General features: G+C 49.8%; 2 protein-coding genes across 17 annotated transcripts in view; one reads left to right on the top strand and one right to left on the bottom strand.

Moving 5' to 3' along the window:
- Positions 1–3,530, top strand: part of LOC147373751 (solute carrier family 23 member 2-like) — an 87,590-nt gene extending 84,060 nt beyond the window's left edge. For all 16 annotated transcript variants that reach the window (XR_015162038.1, XR_015162039.1, XM_086395463.1 and 13 more), the window contains one exon: positions 439–3,530. Coding sequence is in view for 14 of the 16 variants with exons in the window: in XM_086395463.1 (XP_086251589.1) it covers positions 439–680 (242 nt within the window). In the remaining 2 variants the exon portion in view is untranslated. The remainder of the gene's footprint in view (positions 1–438) is intronic.
- On the bottom strand, positions 2,883–25,624 carry STRA8 (stimulated by retinoic acid 8). Its single transcript, XM_086395485.1, has 9 exons — positions 25,367–25,624; positions 21,860–22,075; positions 17,949–18,024; positions 17,252–17,336; positions 13,320–13,535; positions 12,250–12,526; positions 8,381–8,454; positions 6,265–6,376; positions 2,883–3,117 (listed from the first exon to the last, which is right to left on the bottom strand). The coding sequence occupies exons 1-9, from the start codon at positions 25,586–25,588 to the stop codon at positions 3,043–3,045; spliced, it is 1,353 nt and encodes a 450-aa protein (XP_086251611.1). The 5' UTR covers positions 25,589–25,624; the 3' UTR covers positions 2,883–3,042.

Genomic DNA, 25,624 nt, shown 5'->3' on the forward strand with positions numbered 1-25,624 from the left:
TCCTCCTGCCTTCAATCTTTCCCAGCATCAGGGTCTTTTCCAGTGAGTCAGCTCTTCTCATCGGGTGGCCAAAGTATTGGATCTTCAGCCTCAGCATCACTCCTTTAAATGAATATTCAGGGTTGATTTCCTTTAGGATGGACTGGTTGGATCTCCTTGCTGTCCAAGGGACTCCCAAGAGTCTTCTCCAGCACTATAGCTCTAAAGCGTCAGTTCTTTGGCGCTCAAGACTTCTTTATGGTCCAACTCTCACATCCATTGAGTTGAGTTGGGTGGAGTTGAGCTGAGCTGATTCTTGGGGTGGGCTGGGAGGAGGAGAAGGACGAGCTGCCGGCAGGACCAGGGCATTGCGAACTGGCCTCTCCAGAGGCTCCTCCTGCCCAGGTCCGCCAGCTCCCTTGGGGCCCAGTCCTGACCTCACTCGCTGTCTCCTATTAGGAAGTCTGGAGGAGAGAGGTCTTCTGGCATGGAATCAAATCCAGGAGGAGTCTGAGGAGACTACAAAGGCCTTGGAGGTCTACGGCCTCCCCTGGGGGATCGGCACCAGGTTCTGCACATCCTCCTGCGCCCAGTACCTCCCCTTTTGGCCCAGGGAAGGCGAGGTGGGAGTGCGCCAGCTCTCGCTCTGCCCCCGGGACTCAGAAGAGGGGCCCCGGAGCGCCACAGACACCCGGATGTGAGAAGGCTCCTTCTGCACCGCCCCCACCCAGTGTGCTCCTCGCCCCACCCACTATGGGAGGTACCCTGTCGACCTGAGCGTCTCTGCACCTCACACGTGGTGGCAGAGTTAGATAAGTGTTAGATAAAGGCCAGGGCAAGCGTGCTGTGACCCCCGTCAGCGAGTCAGCGAGGTCTAGCCTCAAGCTACATCCTTACACCGTGCTCAGCCCTCCAGTCTCCAGGGTAAACCAGGGCAAATCAGGGCAAACAAGGGCAGCCCGGTGTCCTCGCAGAAAGCCTCTAGGCAGTATTTTGATGCGTTGGGAGGCAGAGGCTTTGGGTGGGGTAGGGAACAGAGATGGGGCTGTTAGCTGAAAGGTGACAGTAACATTTCTCTTCCTCCGCAAAGAAGTAGGAGGCCTGCTGACCCCTCCCATCCAGGTTCCTCCCATGCAGATTCCTCCCAATCAGACCCCTCCCCTCCAGGCCCCTGCCACTGGGAAACGCTGAGCTTGTGCTAAGTCATTTCAGTCGTGTCCGACTCTGTGCAACCCTATGGACTCTAGACCGCCAGGCTCCTCTGTCCATGGGACTCTCCAGGCAAGAATACTGGGGTGGGTTGCCATTTCCTCCCCCAGGGGATCTTTGCCCCCTGGGATGGAACCCACCTCTCTTACCTCCCCTGCTTTGGCAGGCAGGTTCTTTACCACTAGTGCCACCTGGGAAGCCCCTGTAGGCACTGAAGGGTCTGCAAAGCTACAGTCCCTGCATATGCCCAGTGCTAGTCCTTGGAGTCAGACTGCATCACAGGATGGTATGGTGAGGCAGTGAGCACTGGGGGTGCGGGTCAGATGGCACCAGGTTTGGACCCTAAGACTTAACCTGCACTTCAGGTTCTCACAGGGACATGAAACAGCCAAAGCCTTGGAAAGGCCTTCAGTGGAGTGGAGCCACTGTTGTCATGATTTATAAACTGTAAGAGCCAGGTGAACCTGCTGTCTCTGCATCCTCAATGGATTAGTCAGGATTCTCTAGAGAGACAGAGCCAATACGGGGGGTGTGGACATACATACATATCTGTGCCTATACATATATGTCTACATATATATATATATATGTACACACACACACATATGGGGAAGGCAGATGGAGAGATTGACTTCAGGATTGGGCTCAGGTGATTGTGGATGCTGACAAGTCTGAAGTCTGCAGGGCAGGCCATGCAGGCTGGAATGATTTGCAGCTGGAATCTGAAGGCAGTCACTGGAAGAATTCCCTCTTCCTGAGGGAGGTTAGGGCTTCTCTGAGAGCTCAGTTGGTAAAGAATCTGCCTGCAATGCAGGAGACCCTGGTTCGATTCCTGGGTTGGGAAGCTCTGCTGGAGAAGGGATAGACTACCCACTCCAGTATCTTGGACTTCCTTTGTGGCTCAGCTGGTAAAGAATCTACCTGCAATATAGATCTGGGAGATCTGGGTTCGATCCCTGGATTGGGATGATCCAAGGTGAAAGGCTCCAGTATTCTGGCCTGGAGAATTCCGGGCCATGGGGTTGCAAGCGTGGTCTGTTCAGTCCTTCAACTTATTCAATGAGGCCCACCCATACTATGGAGGGTAATCTGCTTTACTCAAAGTCTGCTGATTTAAAGGGTAATCTCTTCTAAAAAAAAAAAACAAAAACAAAAAAACACAACCTAAAACCTTCAGGGAAATATCTATAAAAATGTTTGACCAAGTACCTGGTACCATGGCCTTGCCAAGCTGACATGTAATAATAACCGTCACCCCCAGTACACAGGCAAGGGCACTGATGCATTCTGCCCAGCAGCCTCAGCAAAAACATTGCGAGCACTGTGGGACCTGACATGGACTCCATTCAGGAGTCTTTATTGTCAGAAGAAGCAGATATAGGTGATTCTGCCTTGGTGTCCTGGAGCACAAGATTGAGGTCAGCATTGCTCCTGGGCTTTTAGAGCTTGTAGGATGTGGGGTGGACGCCAGAGATCCCTAGAACCCATCAACACAATGCCCTGAAGCAGGTGTGCTGCAAGTACCCAGTGTCATGGGACAGATCCTGGCCATCCTGTTCTTGAAAGACTCATGGCCTGGTCCTCGGGTGCATCTGGTACCCCGTGAAGAGGAGCACAGCAGGAGCAGGTGTGTGCCCTGCAGAAGGCCAGCACCTCATTCAAAGCAACCCCAAAAGACTGACACACAACCACACTATTCTTAAATACTTTATAACAACCAGAAACTACAACCATCAAAATGCTTTCGGGGCAGCCCACTCCAAAACGCCAAGGCAGGGGCAACTTGGGCTGCCAGAACTCAAAGCCAGAGACCACCAGCCTCCTCCATCCCCTCCTGCTTCCAGCCCTCCCGCATCACAGATCTTCATCGTCAAACGTCTCCGTGCACCTCAACATTATCATCTCATCGTCGACAGGAAGGTCCGGTTCCTGCAAAACACCGGTAGAAGAGGATTCGAGTTTTATTTGAGGGCTCCAGGCATCAGGCGGGGGAGATGGCCCCACCATCTCAGGCATGCCTCCTCCCTCTGCTTCTCCCCCACATCTCTTTAGCGATATCTTCTCCTCCAGCTCCAGCCAGGAAGTTACGAGCAATGAGGGGCAGGGAGTCCATTTCCATTTCACTCGCCTCCGTACTCTACCGTCTCCAGAAGGGCTTCTCCTGGATACAGTAGAACTGGCTTCTCTCCTCTTCTGGGGATTTCTAAGAACCCATGAGCGAGACAGGGGCAATCTTAAAGCTTTATCCAAATGCCCTCAACAGAGGATGATGAATTATACCACGATGCACCCACCCATGGAATACTCTGCAGCTGCTTCCAATAAAAGGAATGGGCTCCTTCTCTGTGGGACACATGATTTCCAAAGAGCGCGGTCCAGAGCAGTGTGTATGGTGGGCTACCATTTGTGTCTGATGTGTGTGTGCTCAGTTGTGTCTGACTCCTTGCGATCCCATGGACTGTAGCCTGCTAGACTTCTCTGTCCCTGGGATTTTCCAGGCAAGAATATTGGAGTGGGTTGCTATTTCCTTCTCCAGGAGATCTTCCCAACCCAGGGGTCAAACCTCGGTCTCCTGCATTGCAGGCAGAGTCTTTACCACTAGCGCCACCTGGGAATACCATTTGTATTTGATAGATTATATAAGTAGCTGGAGAATATTTCTGGATGACTGAATAAGAAACTGGTCATGATCATTGCCTTTGGGGGAGGGAATGCAATAGGAACAAGGAACACCTGTAGGCCAGAGACTACGTTTTCTTTGTACATCTTTTGGTAACATTTAAACTTTAAACCACATTCATGGGTTAGCTATTTGGGGACCATTTTGAAAAGAAATAGCATTATGTTAAATTAGCAAGTGTTTCTCATTCCCTTAACGATGACACCAGCTAACCTGATTCCACTTTACCTCTTCCCCTAAAAGTACATTCCTGGGTTTGTGTTCTTCCTGCATATCCCACCCCAGCAGAAAATCATCCCTGTAGTTCGTTAGCGCTGCTCGTTAGGGGTTGATTCCCTTGGGCCTTGGGAAGCACCCCTAATCCAACCAACCATCTCATGGATGTGGGGCCAGATTGGGGGTGATTCTGAGAATGAAGCTCCAGAGAATGGTCCTCATCTGCCGTGCCCTCCTGATAGGGGTGGGCACATCAGAGCCAGAGTATCCAAGAGAGGGAAGAACTGGTCAAAGGAAAATCACCAGACCCCTTGTTTAGGGTGAGAATGGTGGCAAAGGTTGAGAAAAGGGGGAGCTGGAATGTGGAGGATGCCCTGAGGCCAAACATCAGGGGAGGGAGCCACACACTGGAGTCTGTCACAGAGTGCCTGAATGTCGTTCCAAACGTTCTGCTTCCTTCAGTCAGTTCAGTTCAGTCGCTCAGTCGTATCCGACTCTTTGGGACCCCATGAACCACAGCACGCCAGGCCTCCCTGTCCATCACTGGCTCCCGGAGTTCACCCAAACTCTTGTCCATTGAGTCGGTGATGCCATCCAACCATCTCTAAGCCCCTGCACACGATGATGAGGGACTCTTCAGCTGCAGATCTGTTAAATCGCTAGGCCGCTAGAGGTGTCTGCTGGGACTGGGTGCTGAAGTGTGTTGAGTAGCACTTCCCCCAGTTCACGCCCACCGAGAGCCTATTTGAAACTAGAGTCTGTGCAGATGTGATTAACTAAGGCTGTAAGCTGAAGTCATCCTGGATTTGGGGTGTGCCCTCGATCCAAACGATAGGTGTCCTTACAAGATGAGAGGGACACAGAGATCACAGAAGACAGAAGCAGCGATGCAGCTACAAGTGCAGGATCTCCGGCACTGCTGGGAGCACTGGGAGCTGGGAAAAGGCAGGAGAAATTCTCCCCTAGAGCTTTCAGGGGGAGCATGGCGGGTCAACACCGAAACTGGGCCTTCTGGGAGAATAAATTTTTGTTGTTTTAAGCCCCTGAGTTTGTGGTAATTTGTTACATGAGTCCTAGGAAACCAATACAGGCACTGGGATGAACGGGAAAGAGAATGCAGTTGCCCTCTTTACACACCCTGTACCAAGGCCTGAGGCCTCCCGCATGAGGACACTCTTGGGCAGCTTGTTCAAGACACAGATTCCTGGGGCCACATCTCACAACACTGAATGGAAATCTTGAGTGCGGGGACGTCAGGAATCTGCATTCCAATGAGCTCCCAAGGTGAGTCAAGTCTGAGCGCCTCTGCTTTACATGAGCTCCAGTCCTGCCAGTTCTTTCTTTCCTGCTCTGTGTAAGTAACGAAGTGGGGAAAACAAAGACTGTCCCATCCATCTGCTCTCAAAGCCTTGGTAAGGTGACCTGACTTCACTGTGTCCAGAGAAAGGGACTCAGTGGTCAGGGCTGGTGGCCAAGGGTTGGTGGGGGGTGCAGAGAGCAAACTGCAGGAATCGGCCTTGGCTCCAAGTGGTCTCAGCAGAGGGAAGTGAAGGGTAAGCAGGAAAAGGGCCACATTGAAAAGCTGCCCTGATTACTTTTGGACATTTTCATCACTATCACGTACCTTTTAAAATAAACAGCTATATTTTTGCTAAATCAGTGGGAAAATCCATGGCTCTGAATCTGAAAGGGGCTGTCTCCTTGGCAGCTCATGAATAACCCCCTCCCTCCATGGAAACTTCCAGGAATGGACCTTCTAACCAAGACCCCCACAATGCATGTCACGGTGGGCTGCACAGTCAGCTTTTTGGAAGGAGAAATTAATATCCTTCAAAAGCTGACAGCAAATATTACCCCAGTGTCTCAGAAAATGATGAACTAGTTCAGCCTCTCAAAAGGCATCAAGGAATCACCCATGTAGGAATGCCTGCCAAGGGCCAGGCCTCTGAGGTCTGGTCCCTGCCTCAAGGCTCCCAGGCTCAGATGTGCCCTGAAGAGCATCCGTCTGCCTCTTCCCTGACATCCTCCTTCCACAAGGTGCATTAGACTAAAGTCAACTATCCATGGAAGAGCGGCCCCCCGTGGTGTGAACTGGGGGAGCTGCAACCAGTACTCCCCTCCAGAGCCCACCATCTGAGGGGAGGCGAGCCAAGGCCTGACTGCACCCTGCTCCATCCTACCTGTTTGACCTGAGTGTCAACACAGCAAAAGTCTTTGAAAATATCGATGATCTGCACGTAGAGATGAAACTTGTCCTCGGGTTTTTTTGAGTTGCAGACAGCCAGCGAGGTACTAACGGCAGAAAAGAGGAAGAAACAGCAGTTAGAGGTAAAACTAACTTTTAACTTCTGCTTTGTTATTGCTGTTCAGTCACTAAGTCGTATCTGACTCTTTGGGACCCCATGGACTGCAGCACGCCAGGCTTCGCTGTCATTCACCATCTCACAGAGTTTGTTCAAATGCATGTCCATTCATTCGGTGATGCCATCCAACCATCTCATCCTCTGTTGCCCGCTTCTCATCCTGCCCTCAATCTCCACCTCTGCTTGCACCCTCTGAAAATATCTGGATTACAATGAGAACCAAACACTTTGAAGCACGCAGCTGGACCCTCCAGAAGGTTGCCCAGCGCCTTCTGTGGAAGATTTGCACAGCCCCAGTTCCAGCATCATGTCTGTAAGCTGCTGGGGAAGCAAGACTACAGGGAGGCTGGCCCATGGGTCCTAGTTCAGTGTTCTGAGCTGTGGCCTGGGGAACAAGGAGCAAGATTTCCTCTCCACCCAAAGTCAGGCTCTGCTCCCACCCGTGACCTCCCAGGCTCAGGAAGCACAGGGCACGATCGAGGTCAGTCCCTTGACATGCCTCTGGCTCAGGAGGTCTAAAGTGAAACGCCAGCCCTGGCACAGACGGCTTCCCTGAAGATTCTTTTCCTGCTGTTTCCTGGGACAAGGGGAGAAGCCCACCAACGGGACTGTAATCAGGCCTGGATAGCTGGTGGTGCTTTGACCTCACTTCCTGCTGGAATGAGGCCTCACAGTCAGCTTGGGAACCCTGGCAGCAACCCCTCTGCCTTTTCTAGGGAAAGAAAGAAAAAAAACAATTTTTTTTTTCCCCCTGATTGGTTGTTTTCTGTTCCACCAGCAGGATGAGGAGTTAACAAAATTATTTGCCAAGTACACTTTGGCCACTTTTCAACCAAATTGTGTTCACAGCCCAATCCCAACAAAGAGATAGCAATGTCTGTCTCCAGATGGTTTCAGGAAAATCAAACTTTATACAGCCGGGAAGAGTCACCACGGAAAATCGCTTTGAGATTTTGGGCATGTCAGGCTGGGCTGGGGGTGGGGGACGGGGTGGCAGCTGAGTTGCAAATGCTGACTTCTAATCTGTCTGCAGGCTGCCAGGGCTCTGGGCTGGAGCCACAAGCCTCAGAAAGAATGGAGATGTTCTTTGGGATCATGAGAACATGAATGTCACCTCATTCCCAAGGCTACATGTTCTTGCTTCATTTAAAAAAAAATATGTTATTTATTTGGCTGTGTGGGTCTTACTAGCAGCACGCAGGATCTAGTTCCCTGACCAGGGATTGATCCTGGGCCCCTGCTATGAGTGTGTGGAGTCTTAACCACTGGTCACCTCTTTTTAACCAGGTATCTGAGGGGGCTGTGCCTTTAGGCTGTAAGACCACAGCTTTTCAAAGTAGCAACGATATTTTAGTCCTAAACTCTCTCTTTCTGAGAAAACACAACTGTTTTTTATGTGTGTGTGTGTGTGTTTAAAAAAACCAAGCTGCTTCTTGTTTTAAAATCTCCCCAGATGCTCTTCTGACTTCAGGGGGTCATCCCTCCTTCTACATCCTTCCCATCAGCACTGTGAAAACAGCTTCTCCCCTTGTGCAACTCAGAGACTCTGTCACTCACCCCAAGGCTCAGGCGTGGGGCTTGTTTCCATGTTGGCCCAGACTCTCTCTGTCCACCTCTCAAACCAGACTGACTGCTGTAACCCATCCACAGCCACCTCACCCCAGGAGACAGTGCAAACCACCTAGAGTTGACAACTCGCTGATGTATCTCAGCCTGGATCACAATGGGAGAATGGTCTCTGCTGAAGAAGCCCCAGAGAAGATCCTCCCCAGGGCAATGGCACAATCCTAGGACCAGCCTTTTCTGAATCACAGGAAAAAGTGGATTTCCAAGAACTTCCACTGAATTATGCTCCCCTCTGAGAGGCTGCACGGGAGAGGTTCCCAAACACCCCAACAGGGACACCCACACACAGTCTCATACCCCTCCTCACCTGGGGCTAGATGTGCCTGGAGCTTCACTTTTGTCCAGGAAACTTGCCACATCGAAGGCATCTTCAAAAAGGATCTGAAAGAAACCACAAAACTTCACATGTCAGAAATCCACCACACTCTGATGTTTGCTCTGGGCTGCCGAGGGATAGAAAGGCTCCCTACCTCTTGTCCCCAAAGGGGTGCATGTTAAAGCTGAGGCCCAAACCCAGGGTCTCTGCTTGGTGACCTTTACAGGGGATGAATATTAAGTTCTTGACCACCCAGAAAAAACTGCCAACCCCAGAGAGTGGCTGAGAGATGGGGAAGCACTGGGGACCATGGTCTCCTCTTTCTAAAGAGGGTGGGAGCTTAGGTGGGAGAGGCAACAGCCAGAGGTGAGCCTCTGTTTACACAGGAAAGGGCTCATCTACACTGCCCGAGGGACAGACTGAGCCCAGGATCCACAATCTAGCAGTTTCATTCTAGGGGAACAGAGGTTCAGGGGCTCGGGGGTTAGGTTGCAGAGAGCCCACTCCCAGGGTGGATATGCCACAGTCAACCCGCTCCCTCCCACGTCCCTGCCCCAACCTCACTCCACCTTGGGAGTCCCTTGCAGTCACACCAGTCACTTGGGGTGGTTGTTAAAAACAGATTCTGAGCCATCCCCTCAAAGACTCGGATTCAGTGGGTCTAGAGTAATAGCCAAGTGCCTGCCTTTTAACTAAACTCCACTTGAGAAGCCTGGAGGGTCAACAATAAACTAGAGACCAAAGGGCAGAGATTTGAAAGAAAAAATCTGTGATAAAGGATGCAATCCTTAGAGCAGGAACTAGGCATCCTGGATAGGTCCTCCCACACACTGGGCTCGTCTGTGAATTGGAAGGACTGGATGAGGCGACAGTAGTTTTCCATGCCTGGGTCCTGATGTTTAGGAAGCCTCCCAGAGAATGGGCCATCCTGGGCTGTGCACTGGATCATAGAAAAAGCTAAAGATTCCGGAAAAGCATCTGCTTCATTGACTACTTCAAAGGTAAAGCCTTTGACTGTGTAGATCACAACAAACTGTGGAAAATTCCTAGAGATGGGAATACCAGACCACCTTATCTGCCTCCTGAGAAACCTGTATGCAGGTCAAGAAGCAACAGTCAGAACTGGACATGGAACAATGGACTGGTTGCAAATTGGGAAAGGAGTACGTCAAGGCTGCATACTGTCACCCTGCTTATTTAACTTATATGCAGAGTACATCATGTGAAATGCCAGGTTGGATGAAGCACAAGCTGGAATCAAGATTTCTAGGAGAAATATCAATAACTTCAGATATGCAGATGACACCACCCTTATGGAAGAAAGGAAAGAGGAATTAAAGAGCCTCTTGATGAAGGAGAAAGAGGAGAGTGAAAAAGCTGGCTTAAAACTCAACATTCAAAAAATGAACATCATGGCATCTGGTCTCATCACTTCATGGCAAATAGCTGGGGAAACAATGTACACAGTGAGAGACTTTATTTGGGGCTTTCCAAAGCTCCGGTACTTTGGCCACCTCATGCAAAGAGTTGACTCATTGGAAAAAGACTCTGAGGCTGGGAGGGATTGGGGGCAGGAAGAAAAGGGGACAACAGAGGATGAGATGGCTGGATGGCATCACCGACTTGATGGATGTGAGTTTGAGTGAACTCTGGGAGTTGGTGATGGGCAGGTAGGCCTGACGTGCTGCGATTCATGGGGTCACAAAGAGTCAGACACGACTGAGCGACTGAACTGAACTGAAAATCACTGCAGAGGGTGACTGCAACCATGAAATTAAAAGACACTTGCTCCTTGGAAGAAAACCTATAACAAATCTAGACAACAGAGACATTACTTTGCCAAGAAAGGTCCGTCTAGTCAAAGCTATGGTTTTTCCCATAGGGATGTTCCAGCTGGACAATAAAAAAGACTGCTGAAGAACTGATGCTTTCTAACTGTGGTGCTGGAGAAGACTCTTGAGAGTCCTTTGGACACCTAGGAGATTAAACCAGTCTGTTTTAAAGGAAATCAACCCTGAATATTCATTGGAAGGACTGATGAAGTTGAAGCTCCAATGCTTTGGCCACATGATGCGAAGAGCCAATTCGTTGGAAAAGACCCTGATACTAAGGAAGGATAGAAGGCAGAAGAAGGGGACAACAAAGGATGAGATGGTTGGATGGCGTCACCGACTTAAGGGACATGAGTTTGAACAAACTCCAGGAGATAGCGAAGAACACGGAAGCCTGGCGTGTGCAGTCCAGGGGGTCACAAAGAGTCGGATACAACTGAGTGACTGAACAACAAGGGCTGTTCCCCCAGCATCAGAGGCAAACGGAGGTTCTCTGACTCGAAGACTCCCCAGAGAGACACCGGACATCTCCTCAAAGAAACCACCTGCTGTGGAACGTCTGAAAAGTCAGGGCAAAGCAGGGGGGTGCTGCATGCAAGCTGAATGTCCTGCAAAGCACTAGATTAGGAGCAGAGAAGCAAAGAACTGCCCACCCCGCTAGAGCACGGAAGGAGAGATGCGGCCCCAAGTGGGAGCAGCAGCCTTCCGCGGCTGTCCTAATTCTGGAATAGCAGCTGAGGAGCCCACTTTGATCTCAGCGCTCAGCGACCGCTAACGCCCACCAGCGCGCCGCTTCGCTCACCATGGCCGGGGTTAACAGCCTGAACTCCGAGCATTTACAGTAAAGGCGTGGGTACCTCCACTCTATTCCCTAATGCTCTGTGGGGTGCGAGGGAACTGACCCGCTCTCAGGTATTGGTCCTGATTGGTCCAAACGGAATTCTATCTCGGTTATTCATTGGCTCAGTAATCTGACAATCTATACAATTCTGACCAATGAGAGGGCAGGAGAGGGAGGGTGGAAATTTCTGGAGATGTTCCTCCTTGATGCTTAAGAAAGAGCCAGAGGCAGTCTTTTCTCTTGCCTGATGTAGAGGATGTATGGATGTGAGAATTGGACTATAAAGAAACCTGAGCACCGAAGAATTGATGCTTTTGAACTGTGGTGTTGGAGAAGACGCCTGAGTGTCCCTTGGACTACAAGGAGATCCAACCAGTCCATCCCAAACGAAATCAGTCGTGAATATTCATTGGAAGGACTGATGCTGAAGCTTAAACTCCAATACTTTGGCCACCTAATGCGAAGAACTGACTCCTTGGAAAAGATCCTGATGCTGAGAAAGATTGAAGGCAGGACGAGAAGGGGATGACAGAGGATGAGATGGTCGGATGGCATCACCGACCCAATGGGCATGAGTTTGAGTAAACTCCGGGAGTTGGTGATGGACAGGGAGCCTGGCGTGCTGCAGTCCATAGGGTCGCAAAGAGTTGGACACAGCTGAGCAACTGAACTGAACTGAACTGATGCAGAGGAGGAGGAATAATAACTTGATTGCTACCGGCCGCCATTCCACAATTATACCCTGTGCGGGAAATGGGGAGGGCGGGAAAGGTGAGATGCCAGCCTTGAGAGGAGGCAGAGCAGGGAAAAGGAAAGAACCGAATCTACGGCCACCTGGCTGGGAGACATAGCGGAAGTCCTCCTGCCGTGCTGGCCCTCCCGGGTGGGCAGAGTACATCACCTCTTGGTTTAATGAGCGAGTACCTGAAGCTGAAAAAATCCGACTGGATACAGCCTTCTAAGCCATCTCTTCTATAATCCCCATGGAAAGACCAGGAAGGTAACAGGAGAAAAATAAATGTTCTGTGGTTGTGCATATATGTCGGGAAAATCAGAAACGTACCACGCCAGCATCCAGACAGCACCTCCAGGTAGCTGTGGGAACCCTGCTAACTTCCCCGGGCGTCTCCAGGCACAGGTGATGGAGTCATTCCTATCCACCCTTTCTCACCCGTGGGTCGGCTCACCTCCTCAGGGGTGGAGATCAGCGAGCAGCTGGCCCCCTGGCTGTCAACCCCGCTGTCCTTCACGCTGCCCTCGGGGCAGGCCGGCTCTGGACAGGACCCCACGAGGCCCTTCTGTGTCCGCTCCAAGGCCTGCAAGATGAAGGTCTTCCTCTCCTCCGAGAAGGTCTGCCACAGATGGGAGATGGCCGCGGACACGATGGGGAGTGTCACCTCATTGGAGGAGATGAACTCGTTCCTGATCAGAAAGTCCATCGTCCTCTTGTAAAAGTTGAGGTATCTGCAACCAAAAGGGCAGTGACCCCCAGACTTGAACCAGCAGTCCAAGGTCCCCCGACTCGGGGTGGCTCCTTGGGATCCCGTGGTGGGGAGTGGGGTGGTGAAGAGCACAGGCCTTGCCCCGGGCTGTGGTTCACCAGGGACTCAGCCTCACTAGTCTCTGCCAGCCCTGACCCTAGCAGTGCAGAGCCAGCTTGGGGGCCACAGGCAACTTCGTTTTGTGTTTTGGGGTCCCTTCCTAAGTCCTCCCAGCGCCCTCTGTGAAGCTCACTGCCCGACAGAAGAGAGGATGAGAGGCAGGGCAGGCTGACTGTCTCACCAGGGAAACATGGCTTCAAATTTAGAGCCCAGGAATATGCAGACATGATATGAGCTCGCTTAAATTTGGAAGCTGTGGAGTAAGCCTCTTTCTGTTGGGCCAACTCCTCCAAGCCCACATACAAGGATGTGTTCAGCCTTGAGTTTGCGGAGGAGCAGTGAATAGCAGGTGGAATCTGGGTTAGCCATTCACTGCTTCCCTTGCTCCAAGACCAGTAATGCTGCGGGGGTGGGGAGGCACTTTAGCCCTCAAATCCCAGCAGACCCCCACAGTGTCACCCCAGATAAAGTCAGTCTAAGGAAATACAGTGCATGTGCTGTGCAAATGTGGTTTCAAGACTTTCTCTAGCCCCTCTGCCAACCCCATCCCCAAGCCCTTCCTGTGTGGAAATCTGGAGGGCCCGTGACTCAGGGCCTGCAGGCTGCTCCCACTGGAGCACTTGTCCCCTTCCCCATGGGCACCAGGCCTTTCACACCGTTCAAATTCCAACAGGTCTGGCAGCAGAGTGACGGAGGAGCGTGAGAGCTCCACTTTTTTCTCCTGTTCCTCCTCCACCTCCTCATCCTCTTCCTCCTCTTCTTGGTCTTCCTCCTCCTCCTCCTCTTCTTCTTCCTCCTCAACATCCTTCCCGGCTGCCTCGATGGAGCACCAAGTGTCTGAGCCTTTCCAATGAACTTTATTTGACACCAGACTGGGGAGGAAATAGAAACAAGACATTTACAGACTAATTTCCCTCATGAACATCAAGACTAAACATTTTAACACAGTTTTAGCATATTTTATATATGGCAATGGCACCCCACTCCAGCACTTTTGCCTGGAAAATCCCGTGGACGGAGGAGCCTGGTGGGCTGCAGTCCATGGGGTCGCTAGAGTTGGACACGACTGAGCGACTTCACTTTCACTTTTCACTTTCATGCATTGGAGAAAGAAATGGCAACCCACTCCAGTATTCTTGCCTGGAGAATCCCAGGGACAGAGGACCCTAGTGGGCTGCCATCTATGGGGTCGCACAGAGTCGGACACGACTAAAGTGACGCAGCAGCAGCATATATATTATATCTGTGCATAAGTGGGCTTCCCCATTGGCTCAGTGGTAAAGAATCCGCCTGCCAATGCAGGGGACACAAGACACACAGGTTTGATCCCTGGGTCAGGAAGACCCCCTGGAGTAGGAAATGTCAACCCGCTCCAATACTTTTGCCTGGAAAATCCCATGGACAATGGAGCCTGGTGAGCTACAGTCCATGGGGTCGCAAAGAGTTGGACCTGAGCAGGCAGGCAACATGGTCCTCTTACCCTACCTACTCTACCCTGCTGCTGCTGCTGCTGCTAAGTCACTTCAGTCGTGTCTGACTCTGTGTGACCCCATAGACAGCAGCCCACCAGGCTCCCCCGTCCCTGGGATTCTCCAGGCAAGAACACTGGAGTGGGCTGCCATTTCCTTCGCCAATTCATGAAAAGTGAAAGGGAAGTTGCTCAGTCGTGTCCGACTCTTCGCGACCCCATGGACTGTAGCCCACCAGGCTCCTCCGTCCATGGGATTTGCCAGGCAAGAGTACTGGAGTGGGGTGCCATCACCTTACATATGTATAAATACATTATGACCCAGTGAGGTTTATCCTAGGAATATGAGATGGCTTATTCAAGCTTTGAAAACCAATCGGTGTAGCTTACCATATCAACAGACTAAAGGAAAAATATTAATTTCAATATGTGCAGAAAAGCACTTGGCAAAATTCAACATTCATTCATGGCTTTTAAAAACTCTCAGCAAACTAGGAATAGAAGGGAATTTCTTCAACCTGATAAAGAGCATCTATAAAAAGCCTATAGCTAACAGCATACTTAATAGTAAAAGATTGTTTATCTGCCAAGATCAGGAACAAGAGAAAGATGTCCTCTCTTACCACTTCTATTCAAAATTATGCTGGAGATTATAGCCCATCCTATAAGGTGAACTAAAGAAATGAAAGGTGTACAGACTGGATAGGAGGAAATAGAACTGTGTTTGCCGACAATGTGATTATCTATGCAGAAAATCCCCAAGAAACTAAAAATGTGTGGCCAGAACTAAGAAGGAAGCAAGGTTTCAGAATACAAAGTCGATATACAAAACCCAATAGTATTTCTGTATACTAGCAATGAATAACTGGAAATTGAAATTTTAAAAATTAGCATTTACAGTAGCACCCAAAATCATGGTTAAATAGTTGGGTTTAAACTAAAAGCTCCACCTAGAAAAGAAAGCAATGAATAAATTGGACTTCGAAGTTTTTAATTCTGCTCTTCAGAAGACAGTTTTAAGAGAATGAAACAATATGACACAATTTGGAAAACCAGGACTTATACCCAGAATCTCTTCATACTGATAGGAATAATCCCCAAGGTATCAGATTGAGTTAAAAAGCAAGTGCACCAGAAGGAAACATAGGAGGGGTCTCAGTCTCTCGCTCTCTCTCTTTCTGTTTAATTTCAGAGTGGAAGAAGTCTTTCTGCTATTTACCTGACATCAGGTGCCATTGTAGATAGACAGATTAGACTTCATTTTTGCATGGACAAAACAAAAAACAGAAATGCTGGAATAGTAAAACAACCAACCAAGGTATGATTGTTTGTAATCTATATACTAGAAGGAGAGCTGATTTCTCATGATACGTAAAGTGCTTCTACCACTAAACAAGAAAAAGACCAGCAACCGAACAGGAAAATGGGCAAAAAATAGGTTAAAAAAAAAAAGCTTCCAGGAAGGGAAATACAAATGACCCTGAACAAAGGCACTTAAGCATATTCATAATTTAATTAATTAATTAAAAATATAATAATTATAAAATGCAATTAATCTAGTCCTCTACTGGTAGCACAGTTTTAATTATTGCAGTTTTATAATAATTCTAGCGAAAAATCTTCCCTAATTAATATGATTCTGAAAGAAATTTAGCCATCCACATGCGGGTGATACGAGTATTAATAAGATTTTAGTATGTCATAGTGTTCATATGTTAAATCAGGAGGGAGAGCATGGCTTACGTAATAAATGAAGTGTGGAGTCAATAGCTAACATCTGCCTCACTGAGATCAACTCCCAGGCTGATTTCTAGGTGGGGCCAGTCTGATTTGTAAAACGTGGCCACAAATACCCTGCCACGTATACTCAACACACACATGTGCATGCTCGCGCACACACACACACCACTTGCCTTTTCCCCTCCACATGACCAAACTATGGATTATGATTATAGGTGATTACATCCTTCTTAATACTTTTCTGTATTCCCACAGTGTCTACAATGTGAATTTAATTAAATCATTTCTCTCCTGATTATTTCCTTTAGGATATATATATATATATAGTACACACTCGCTGTTTAAAAAAACTGGAAATACAGAAAAACACAGAGAAGACAATATAAGAAATCAGTAACCCCGCCCCAAACGAGGGGGACAACATCACTTGGCCTCCGCGGGTTGTCGGGAGATTCTGATCACAAGCCGTGTGCAGTCCCCTTTTCAGAGTGAGTAAAATTGTTTACACACATACTCCGGCGCCTCCTCGGAGGCCGGTCTGAGCGCACACCGTGCTGGGAACGCCCTGGCGCCACCAGAGGTGACGAGGGCCCGGCCACTGTGCCCAGAGTCCAGGCCGCGCTTGGAGCAGCTGCGCAGGGTAAGGTGGCGCGGGGCCTGGGCCACCCTTTGAGAGCACAGCAGAGACGGAGGCTACACAGTGCATGTCAAAAGGTGTGAGCATTAAATGTCCCACGTGAGATCACAGAAGTGTGGGAGAGACGTTGCTCAGGCAGCCTCTCTTGTCTGAGTGTGCTGTTACAAACGAGGTTCCCCTTTCAGCACCCCTTCCCCTTGCAGCACCCGCATCTACTACTTTTTCCTTTCTTCTCTGACATCCTTTTTAGCTTTTCTTAGGTTCCTGTAAGCTAGAAAGTAGGCAGAGATTTAGATTTCCCTTATCTTCTTATGTATCCTTCAGTAAAACCATTAGGTAAGTTTTTCTTTTAAGCTATAGTACTATATGAATACTGTGATCTCATTTCTCTAGAAAATAATGTGCAAATAAAAAAAATGAGGATATTCTTTACGATTAACATTGATTTTCTTTGAGTGGTGAGATAAATACTTTCATGTTCTTTTTCGGGTACTTCTGTTCTTTTTGACATTTTCTGTTAATAAGTAGCATTATTTTTATATTCAGGAAAAATCCAATACATGTGATTAGGATAAAACAGAGAAGAGAACTCTCCAGCACAAAGCTGTTCTAAATAGATAAGCAGTGCCTCTCACTCTGTTCTGCATTCTGGAGGGGAGGGTGGGCTGCCGAGCCGCAGCAGAACTTTCTGCTATGGTAGAAGAGCGGCACGTCCTGGGTTTCCTGGTGCTTGGGGGTCTTACCTGGGGTTTCTGGAGTACATGCTGGCATATTTTTTCTTGGCCTCCTCTAAGCTGTTTGCATTCCCATCCTCCAGGTTGAAAGATCCTATCAAGGAGTTGAAGGCAAGGGTCACACGTGATAAAGTTGGGACTTGGTCCAGTCTCTCCTGCCTTTCTGGACTGTATGGACCACGGGTGGTCACTGAGCCCACCTAGGTTCAGTGTTAAGGGTCAAGAGCCCAGTTTCACCTCTCTTTTTAGATGGGAGGGGACAGGGACAGGGGAAGAGCTTCTTGATCTGGCCCTTCTCAGTCAAGGCATGGAGAGCACCCCTTTGAGAATTCAGCTTCCACTGACTCATGAAACCCCAATGTCCAGCCTGAGGGCCAAAGAAGGGAGATAGCTTCTGCCCTTTGCTTTCGAGTTGGACAGCCCCGGTCCACTTCTCTGGCCTCTCAAGAGGAGGTCAAGCACCTGGGAAGAACTCCTCTTGCTCACACAGCCTGCTGACATTTGTCCGTCCTGCCAGACCCTAAGCTCGCTGAGGACAGGGGCATGGATCTCATCGTACCCCTGGCCCAAGCACAGTGCCTGACACACAGTAGGCTCTCAGTAAATACATGTTCACTTGGCTTACCCCAATCTCTCTGTTTTCAACAGAAAAAACCAACAAGCCCTACCTTGGGAGGCAGAGGGGTGGCAGGTATGGATTGCTTACCTTTCAGCTTCAGCAGATTATCCAAAGTTTGTTCCAGTTCCTGAATATGATTCTTCGCCTTATTCAAAACTTGCCACTGAGGACAGAGACAGACAGTGCGGAGAAGCCAGCCTCCCCGCCACAGAGTTGGTTTTGTGGACACAGAAGCCCCTTTCCTGGCCCAGAGCCACCCCACCTCGGGTGCGAAGTCTCAGTCTTTGACATCGTCGACAGAAAGGGTAGGAGTTAGTTCCGAGCCACAGAAGGCACATCATTTACTTTGTATTCTGGGAATGATTCTCACAGAAATACCAAAGCATTTGGAAACCATTAAGCTGTGTTCAGCAGACAGGGCTGCAAAGGACTATAGACGCGCTGTGAAGTTGGGATGGACAATGTCTGCAGAGGCGGCACAAAGCCCCGTCCTCTCCCCATTAACTTCTGATCACTTCGCACAGTGTGCTACAGGTGGGTTAACAGTAAATGTACTAGTTTAGTACTAGTAAATGTACTGCTGCTGCTGCTGCTAAGTCACTTCAGTCGTGTCCGATTCTGTGCGACCCCACAGACGGCAGCCCACCAGGCTCCCCTGTCCCTGGAATTCTCCAGGCAAGAACACTGGAGTGGGTTGCCATTTCCTTCTCCAATGCATGAAAGTGAAAAGTGAAAGTGAAGTCGCTCAGTTGTGTCCGACTCTAGCGACCCCATGGACTGCAGCCTACCAGTCTCCTCTGTCCATAGGATTGTCCAGGCAAGAGTACTGGAGTGGGGTGCCATTGCCTTCTCCCAGTAAATGTACTAGTTAGTAAAAATACAAAAATGTATTTTTGTTTGCCAAATGCATACATTCTAGTTGACCTAAAGTCTTTATCAAGTGCTCTGTCAACTTGAACTATGAATTTCCTGTCCTGCAAAAATAGAAGCACAAGCATTTCCTTGCTCCCTCCTTCCCTTTCTTCACCACTGTATATAACATTATTCAAGTCAAAATGGTAACTGCAAGATTATGCAACAATGAGAAACGCTGAATATTGTGTATTATGCAGACCGCCCAGTGCCTGTGAGGAGTCCCAGACCTTCCTCAGGCACGCACAAGGGCAAAGACCTGCGTGCCCAGCCCGGGGTCACAGAGTAAACAAAACTGCCCTGCTTTAAGGCCGCTGACATTCTAATAGGGAAGGTGAGCGTGGAGACAACCACTCATCACACAGAACACACAACAGCTCCTCTTAACAGGAAAATTCGGTAAGCACCGCAGAGGACTGTGGGAGCACCCTGCAGGGGAGGTGGAGGGACCCACCCTCCTGGAGGCCCAACTGAGCCCCACTGGTGCGTGAAAAGGAGACTGGAGGGCGACTAAAGGTACCCCACTCTGCAGACCCATGGGACGGCGACAGGAGACCCAGCAGATCATGGGGATCTTGGACTGCTCCTTTAGAGCAGGGCCCCTGCCGTCCTACACCATCTGCTGGCCCCCGTCCCGGGCTCAGAATTATACTGTTGGGTCAGCAAGGACTCTGTCTGCTCTCAGGATACCTGGGGCCGACAGGCTGCCCAAACCCCAGGCTTGGGAGGCGAGGACTTTCCATCCCTCTGGTCTAGGACGGTCACCTGTGTCCTCGCAGCACAGCCACCCCATGCCCACCTTGCAGTCTGACTGCGTCACCTGGGCCAGAACAGAGCCACGTAGGCCAGGTGCCGTTCACTGCAACTCTGTTTCTACAACATTTTTGGCAGGCTGATTTTCTTAGGACCTTTGTCTGAGTTGAATTATGTCCCCCTAAAAAAAGATGTGTTGACGTTCTAACCCCAAGCCTGTAAGTGTGACCTTATTTGGAAGCAGGGCCTTTCTCGAGGTAATCAAGTCAACGTGTGGTCATGAGGGTGGGCTCTAACACAGTATGACCAGTGTCCTTATAAAAAGGGGAAATTCGGACACAGAGACAGATACACACAGTGACTGGAGTGACGCCTCTGTAAGCCAGGGAACGCCAAGGATTGCCAGTAAATGGCAGAAGCCAGAAAAGGCAGGAAGTGTTCTCCCCTAGGGCAGTCAGAGCGAGCCCGGCACCTGGATTTTGAACCTCTAGAGGCTAGACCTTGAGACATTTCTGTTGTTCTAAGCCACCTCGTGTATGGTATTTTGTTTTGGCAGCCACAGAAAACTAGTACGACCTTGCTGCCACACATGTGTGCATCTCACTCTAGGAAAGCAAATCCTTTCTGCATGGACACTACAAATGCAAAATTCAGTGTTCTGCCTCCAGGAGGAGCGCAAAGGAAGGACAGGACAGAAGATATTTGATTTCCAGGCTGCCCCCTGGCTGTGCCATCCCAGGCAAATAGTCTAACTTTCTGCAGCCTCAGTTTGTTCCTCTGCAGAGTGAGGGTGACATGAACAGAGCTGGGAGGAATAAATGAGGTGATGCACGGGGAAACGATACTAGCATTCTAAACCACCTAGGACTGTGCTATGCTTTTCATGCTCTTTCTTGTTAAACTCCACGGCAGGCCTCAGGAAGCCGTGACTGGTGTCCCTGTTTAACTGGTGTGTTAACTGAAGCTTAGCCAGGAACCTACCTCACGTGGACTGACGCCACTTAACAGGCAGGCTCTCCACCACCACATCGTGAGGTATAAATTTTCAGGGGTGCAGAGGGTTTTCCTCTAGATTTACTTGCACTCCTTACTGCCAGCCCCCAGTACCTGTTTTTTCCTTCAGTCATGCTGCCTGTCTGCACACTTTGTCACTGGCCGGGGGCCTTGGGGTTGTTGTGCACCCCTGGACGCATGTCACCCAGGGGACACGGAGCAGAGTTGTTCTGGACAGGCTCTTTGCTGAGAGGCCCAGATATGGGCCTCTGAGGTCAGGCTAGTGCGCAGTGAGTAGGTAAGGCGCGGCTTTCAGGCTTCAGCCACATGCAGCAGCAGAGTGCTGTGAGGCGTCCACAGCTGGATGTCGGGCAGAGGAGCAGCCCTCCCCCACCCCTCACCCCCTACATCCTTCTAGAGGAGCAGGTGGGAGCTCTGTTGAGATTCTTCCTGCCCCCCTTGGATCCGGGCACAAGGGCACTTGGGGCACCTTCCTCTGTTTTCCACAGAGGCTCTGGCCCTGTGCCCACCAGTGGTGGGGGGCAGTGCTCTTCTGTTCACCTGCTCTGGAAACAGCACCAGCCTAGACGGAAACCCACAGTTGCAGGGCAATGGGCTGGTCCAGAGAGATGGACCGTGGAAAGAGGGCCTGGCCTGGATCCCCAAACCTGGCCTCTCCCTGACAGCTGGCAGGTCCTGTCTGAATTCCAGTTCCCTCCGTTAAAGAGGGTGAGGGGCCTTGAGGCTAGCACAACCTCCCCCACGTTGGAGACCTCCTGATTGCTCCCTCTGGTGATACCAACTCCATCCTTCCATCACCACCCTAACCCACGCGAACCTTCTGTGCTCCGCCAGAGACACCAATCAGCAGTACAGTAGCCCAGGAAGGAGAAAGGTAGAATTAAGATCAGGAAAAGACAAATGCTTACCGGGAGAGTCCGGCCACCTAGGGAAAGACCTGGTGAGTGCATGAAACCTGAGGGACTCACATCCGCCTGTAGTGGGGGGTGTGCTTTGGGGTAGAGGGAGTTGTGTGTATTGCAGTGGGAATGCAGGGTCTGGGCAGTGGCTGAAGGCTCACCACGGCCCACAAGAGGGACGGGCATTGGTATGGCCGGCTCATCCGGCCTCTCAGTGGGTCATTTCCCTCCTGAGGCCAGGCTTGTCCGCAGCGGGTAGGAAGGGCCCAGAGTAGACAGAGCCCCGTGAGGTGTCCACTGCGGGCTGCTGACCCACCCGAGCTGCAGGCCTCGAGGGTGGAGCTCCAGGCCAGTCCCCACCCTGGCTCCACAGTCTTCCCAGGTGTGGGAGCTTTTCCTCCCTACCCTCGATCCCCGTACCTTTGAGGCTGTGAGATCAGAGTGGGAGTAAACAGCCTTCCTGAGGTTGCCGAAGAGCCCTGACAGGGTGGCTCGGTGGCGGGCCTGGGACAGGCGTCTGCGGGCCACCCGCTGCTCCAGCTCCTGGAGGACCCGGGGCATCATTCTTCTGCCGGCGTTGCCGCCTTTTCTTGCAGTCTCCATGAGAAGCTGCAAGGTGCTAGGCTTGGCTTGGCCCTAAATAGTAAAGGTAAAATATTAAAGAGAAAGGAAGGTAGATTGAAGCCAAAAGGGGAACAATTCCCAAGTAAAAGTTCCCAAACCAATGAGTATAATCGACAACAGATACACAATCAACCATAGGTGATACAAAACCTGTTATCGAAGCTCGACTCCCGAAAACCCAAGGTGCTCATACCTGACTGACAAAGAGCACTGCTGCTTTACAGCAGGAAGTCTCCAGGACCTTGCAGGTTCTCACTAGATTCTTGTTAATTGACCACGGTGCCAAGGAGGCCAAGGAGGGCAGGCCACACCCTGAGGTGTCATTCTTTACAGTCTGTGAGGTGGGGCAGGTGTCTCCCAGCCCTGTGAGGTCTTTCCTACCCTGAGAAGGCACCCCTCTTTGGGTTGGGAGGACAGCCACAGAATCAGAGGCCCATCCAGCCTGAGGGCTAGTTTACATTAGAGGCCACCTTTTATAGTCTCCAATTTCCAGACACGGACAAATCTTTAATAGGAAGCAAAGTGAAACAGTGAAGTGAACAGGAAGCCCAGAGAAAAACAAGTGTTTCCCAGGTGGTACTAGTGGTGAAGAATCTGCCTGCGATGCGGGAGACCTGGATTTGAACCCTGTGTCAGGAAGATCCCCCGGAGGAGGAAATGGCAACCCACGCCAATATTCTTGCCTAAGTCCCATGAACAGAGGAGCCTGGTGGGCTAGAGTCCATAGCGACGCAAAGAGTCAGACATGACTGAGGGACTAAGGACAGCACACAGTACAGGGAAAAACAAGAACCTTTTGAACTTAAGAATATGAGTCTTCTTTACCTGTTTAAATTAAAAAGAAATGCATGTGCCTGGATACCAGGGCATTTAGGTTGACATTTAGGCTGAGGTAAAAACACCAAGGTCCTCCCAGGATCTCAAATTCTCTAAATAAGTCTAGGAATATGAATGCCAAAGGCCTCTGGGCTTGTGGGGAGTCTAGAGCTCTCCTGTGCCAATGCTGATAATTTGACTTTCCTCTCAGGTTTCTTACCCAAACACATTCCTCTGGAAAGATCTGCCCGGCTGTGGAGAAGTTTGCCGCACCGGATGAGGGTGCAGTCCTCCGCCTCTCCTATAGGGGGCAGACGCTCCCATGAGTTGCTGCCTCCAGAGGCTGCCTCCACTGCCTGTCTCCCCACTGCCCCCCCTCCCACCGCCGCCGCGACCTCCACCCCTGGTTTATACCTGTCTAGAGTCAGCTTGTCCTTCAGTTCTCAATTTAAGCCCCAATTTCTCTGAGAATCTTTTCAGACCCAGGTCACACTGGCTTCTCATTTGAATCTTGTTTTGTCAGCAAATCAGTAAGATCCTTTGTCAGGATCCATGTATTCAGCATCTTAAGTGTCTCTCCGAGAGTGCATCAGAATAGATATAAGACAGGATAGCGGGTGGCAGAGGATGAGAGGGTTAGATAGCATTCTGACTCAATGCACATGAATTTGAGCAAACTCTGGGAGATAGTGAAGGACTGGGAAGCCTGGAGTGCTGCAGTCTATGGGGTCACAAAGAGTTGGACACAACTTAGCGACTGAACAACAACAAGGACAGCATTAAGAGAAAACCTTGGGGGCAGGGAGTAATAGTGCGTTGGACACTGACCCCAAAGTTCTCTCTGGATCCTAAGCATTTGCAGTCTCATGAATTCAGTTCTTGACAAGATTCACAGTGAGAAGCACATAGTTGAGAAACTTCAAAAACAATCTTTGAAGGTGATGCTGGCCAGCTCCCTGTCAGACAGGTAGGGAAGGATTATACAGGGGCAAGAACCTGGATACCTTATTCTGACTCAGGAAACAGGGCATGTTTGGAGGGTGAATGTGAATGTCTGGGCATCTGATACACATGAGAATTGGGGAACTCATTACAGGGACAGTAGGTGAAAGGAAGCTAGTCATATGAATCCACAGTGGGTAGGATGATGGAAGGTTGCTCCTAGAGATGGTACCCGGCCAATGAGACGAACCAGTGTGGGAAAAGCAGATGGATTATGGATTGGAACAAGACTAGAGCTCTAACTTTATGTTAACCAGCAATGTGACTATTCTATGAGCCTGGAAACCTGAAATTTTAATTTCTTTATCTGGATAAAGAAGGTGAAAAAGTCTTTAACTAGATTATAGTTTTAAGCTGTTCACCTTTAAGGTCACTGTCACAAGTCTGTGATCATTTGGAGCAAGGGCAAGCAACACAAGCTGCTCATTCTCCAGCAGAAGTGGAGTTAGAGCACACGGCAGCATGGGCAGCTGATGTGAAGGAATTCTGGGGACTGTGGCTCCTCAAACAAATGTTTACCAGGTACTTTGTGCACAGCCCATCCATTCTGCAGGAAACTAGGGCCAAAAATAGTATCAGGCATTTCAGAATGACCATAACTCTGAAATCTTTTCCTTTTAAAAAACTTTTTACTGTGCCTTCAGTCCTGTTCATTAGATCAGCATGCTACCCATAACCTTCAGTCTCACAAAGTTAGAGGACAGCTTCATTGATGCATTCTTCTAAAAAGACATTTTGTGGAGGTTTGTATTCTCATGCCACAATTTTTTTTTATCATTATCACCTCTCCTATATAAAGCATACATTCACTATCAAAGACTTTCGTACTGAAACACCACTTAATACCCACCTAGAGTTAAACTTAAAAAAAAAAAAAAAAACTCCCTAGGCTAAACTTAAAAAAAAAAACTATGACGTCACCCTTTCCAAGTTTCGAAGTAACTTTCAATCATTTTAAATTATCAATCCCTAAAACATTTAAGTGTGAGCCAGTTGCATTAGAGCTTCCCAGGTGGCACTAGCAGTAAAGAACCCCCTTGTCAATGCAGGAGACATCGGTTTGATCCCTGAGTGGGGAAGATGCCCTGGCGGCGGGCAGCCTGTCAGGCTACAGTCCATAGGATCGCAAAGTCGGACAGGACTGAAGTGATTTCTCACACACACGCACACACACACACACAGTCTCATTAGCAAACCCTAAGCAAATGCATACAAGACACTGGATGTTTTGCAACCCACCAGTAGCTTCCTTTGGTACCCTATGCTTATAAGATGGTGTTAAAAAAAAAAAACCCTCAGAATCATTCTCAGAAATCTGTTGGGTGTCAGGATGACATATACAAATGTACAAAAGTTTGGACCCAGACCTAAATGGCCACCTGTTTGGACCCACAAGTTTCAATCAGTAGCATGTATTACATAAACCACCCACAAGGCCAGTGCACTATTCTGGAGGTGAATGCGTGGCGTTTAGTCCACTCTCACCCTCGCAGGGAGATGAACACCTGGGCACACGGGCCGCGGGAAACCATGCCAGTGGTGGCAGTGGGTCACCAGCCTCACATGCCAAACACAGTGTCTTCCCACTGGGCCCGACTTCAGCACAGGCGCGCGGACCAATCGCAGTGTGTCCCTGGGCCCACAGCCAATGAGGATGCGCGGTGGTGGACCAATGAGGTGCAGGCAGTGGAAGAAACAGTGTAACATATTGTCCGAAGGTGACACAAGGCGGCGGGGAGGGGG

This window comes from Bos grunniens, chromosome 4, assembly GCF_055505025.1.
Source record: "Bos grunniens cultivar Pamir isolate PY7600 chromosome 4, Bosgru_T2T1.0, whole genome shotgun sequence".
Taxonomy (NCBI): Eukaryota; Metazoa; Chordata; class Mammalia; order Artiodactyla; family Bovidae; genus Bos; species Bos grunniens.

Excerpts from the sequence above, each read along its gene's own strand:
- STRA8 (XM_086395485.1), bottom strand. The coding sequence starts at position 25,588 with ATGTTACACTGTTTCTTCCACTGCCTGCACCTCATTGGTCCACCACCG. Across the intron at positions 12,527-13,319 it reads GACCTGTTGGAATTTGAACG|ATACCTCAACTTTTACAAGA; the intron begins GTGTGAAAGGCC and ends TTTTGGTTGCAG. Across the intron at positions 8,455-12,249 it reads TGATCTCCACCCCTGAGGAG|ATCCTTTTTGAAGATGCCTT; the intron begins GTGAGCCGACCC and ends GGTTTCTTTCAG.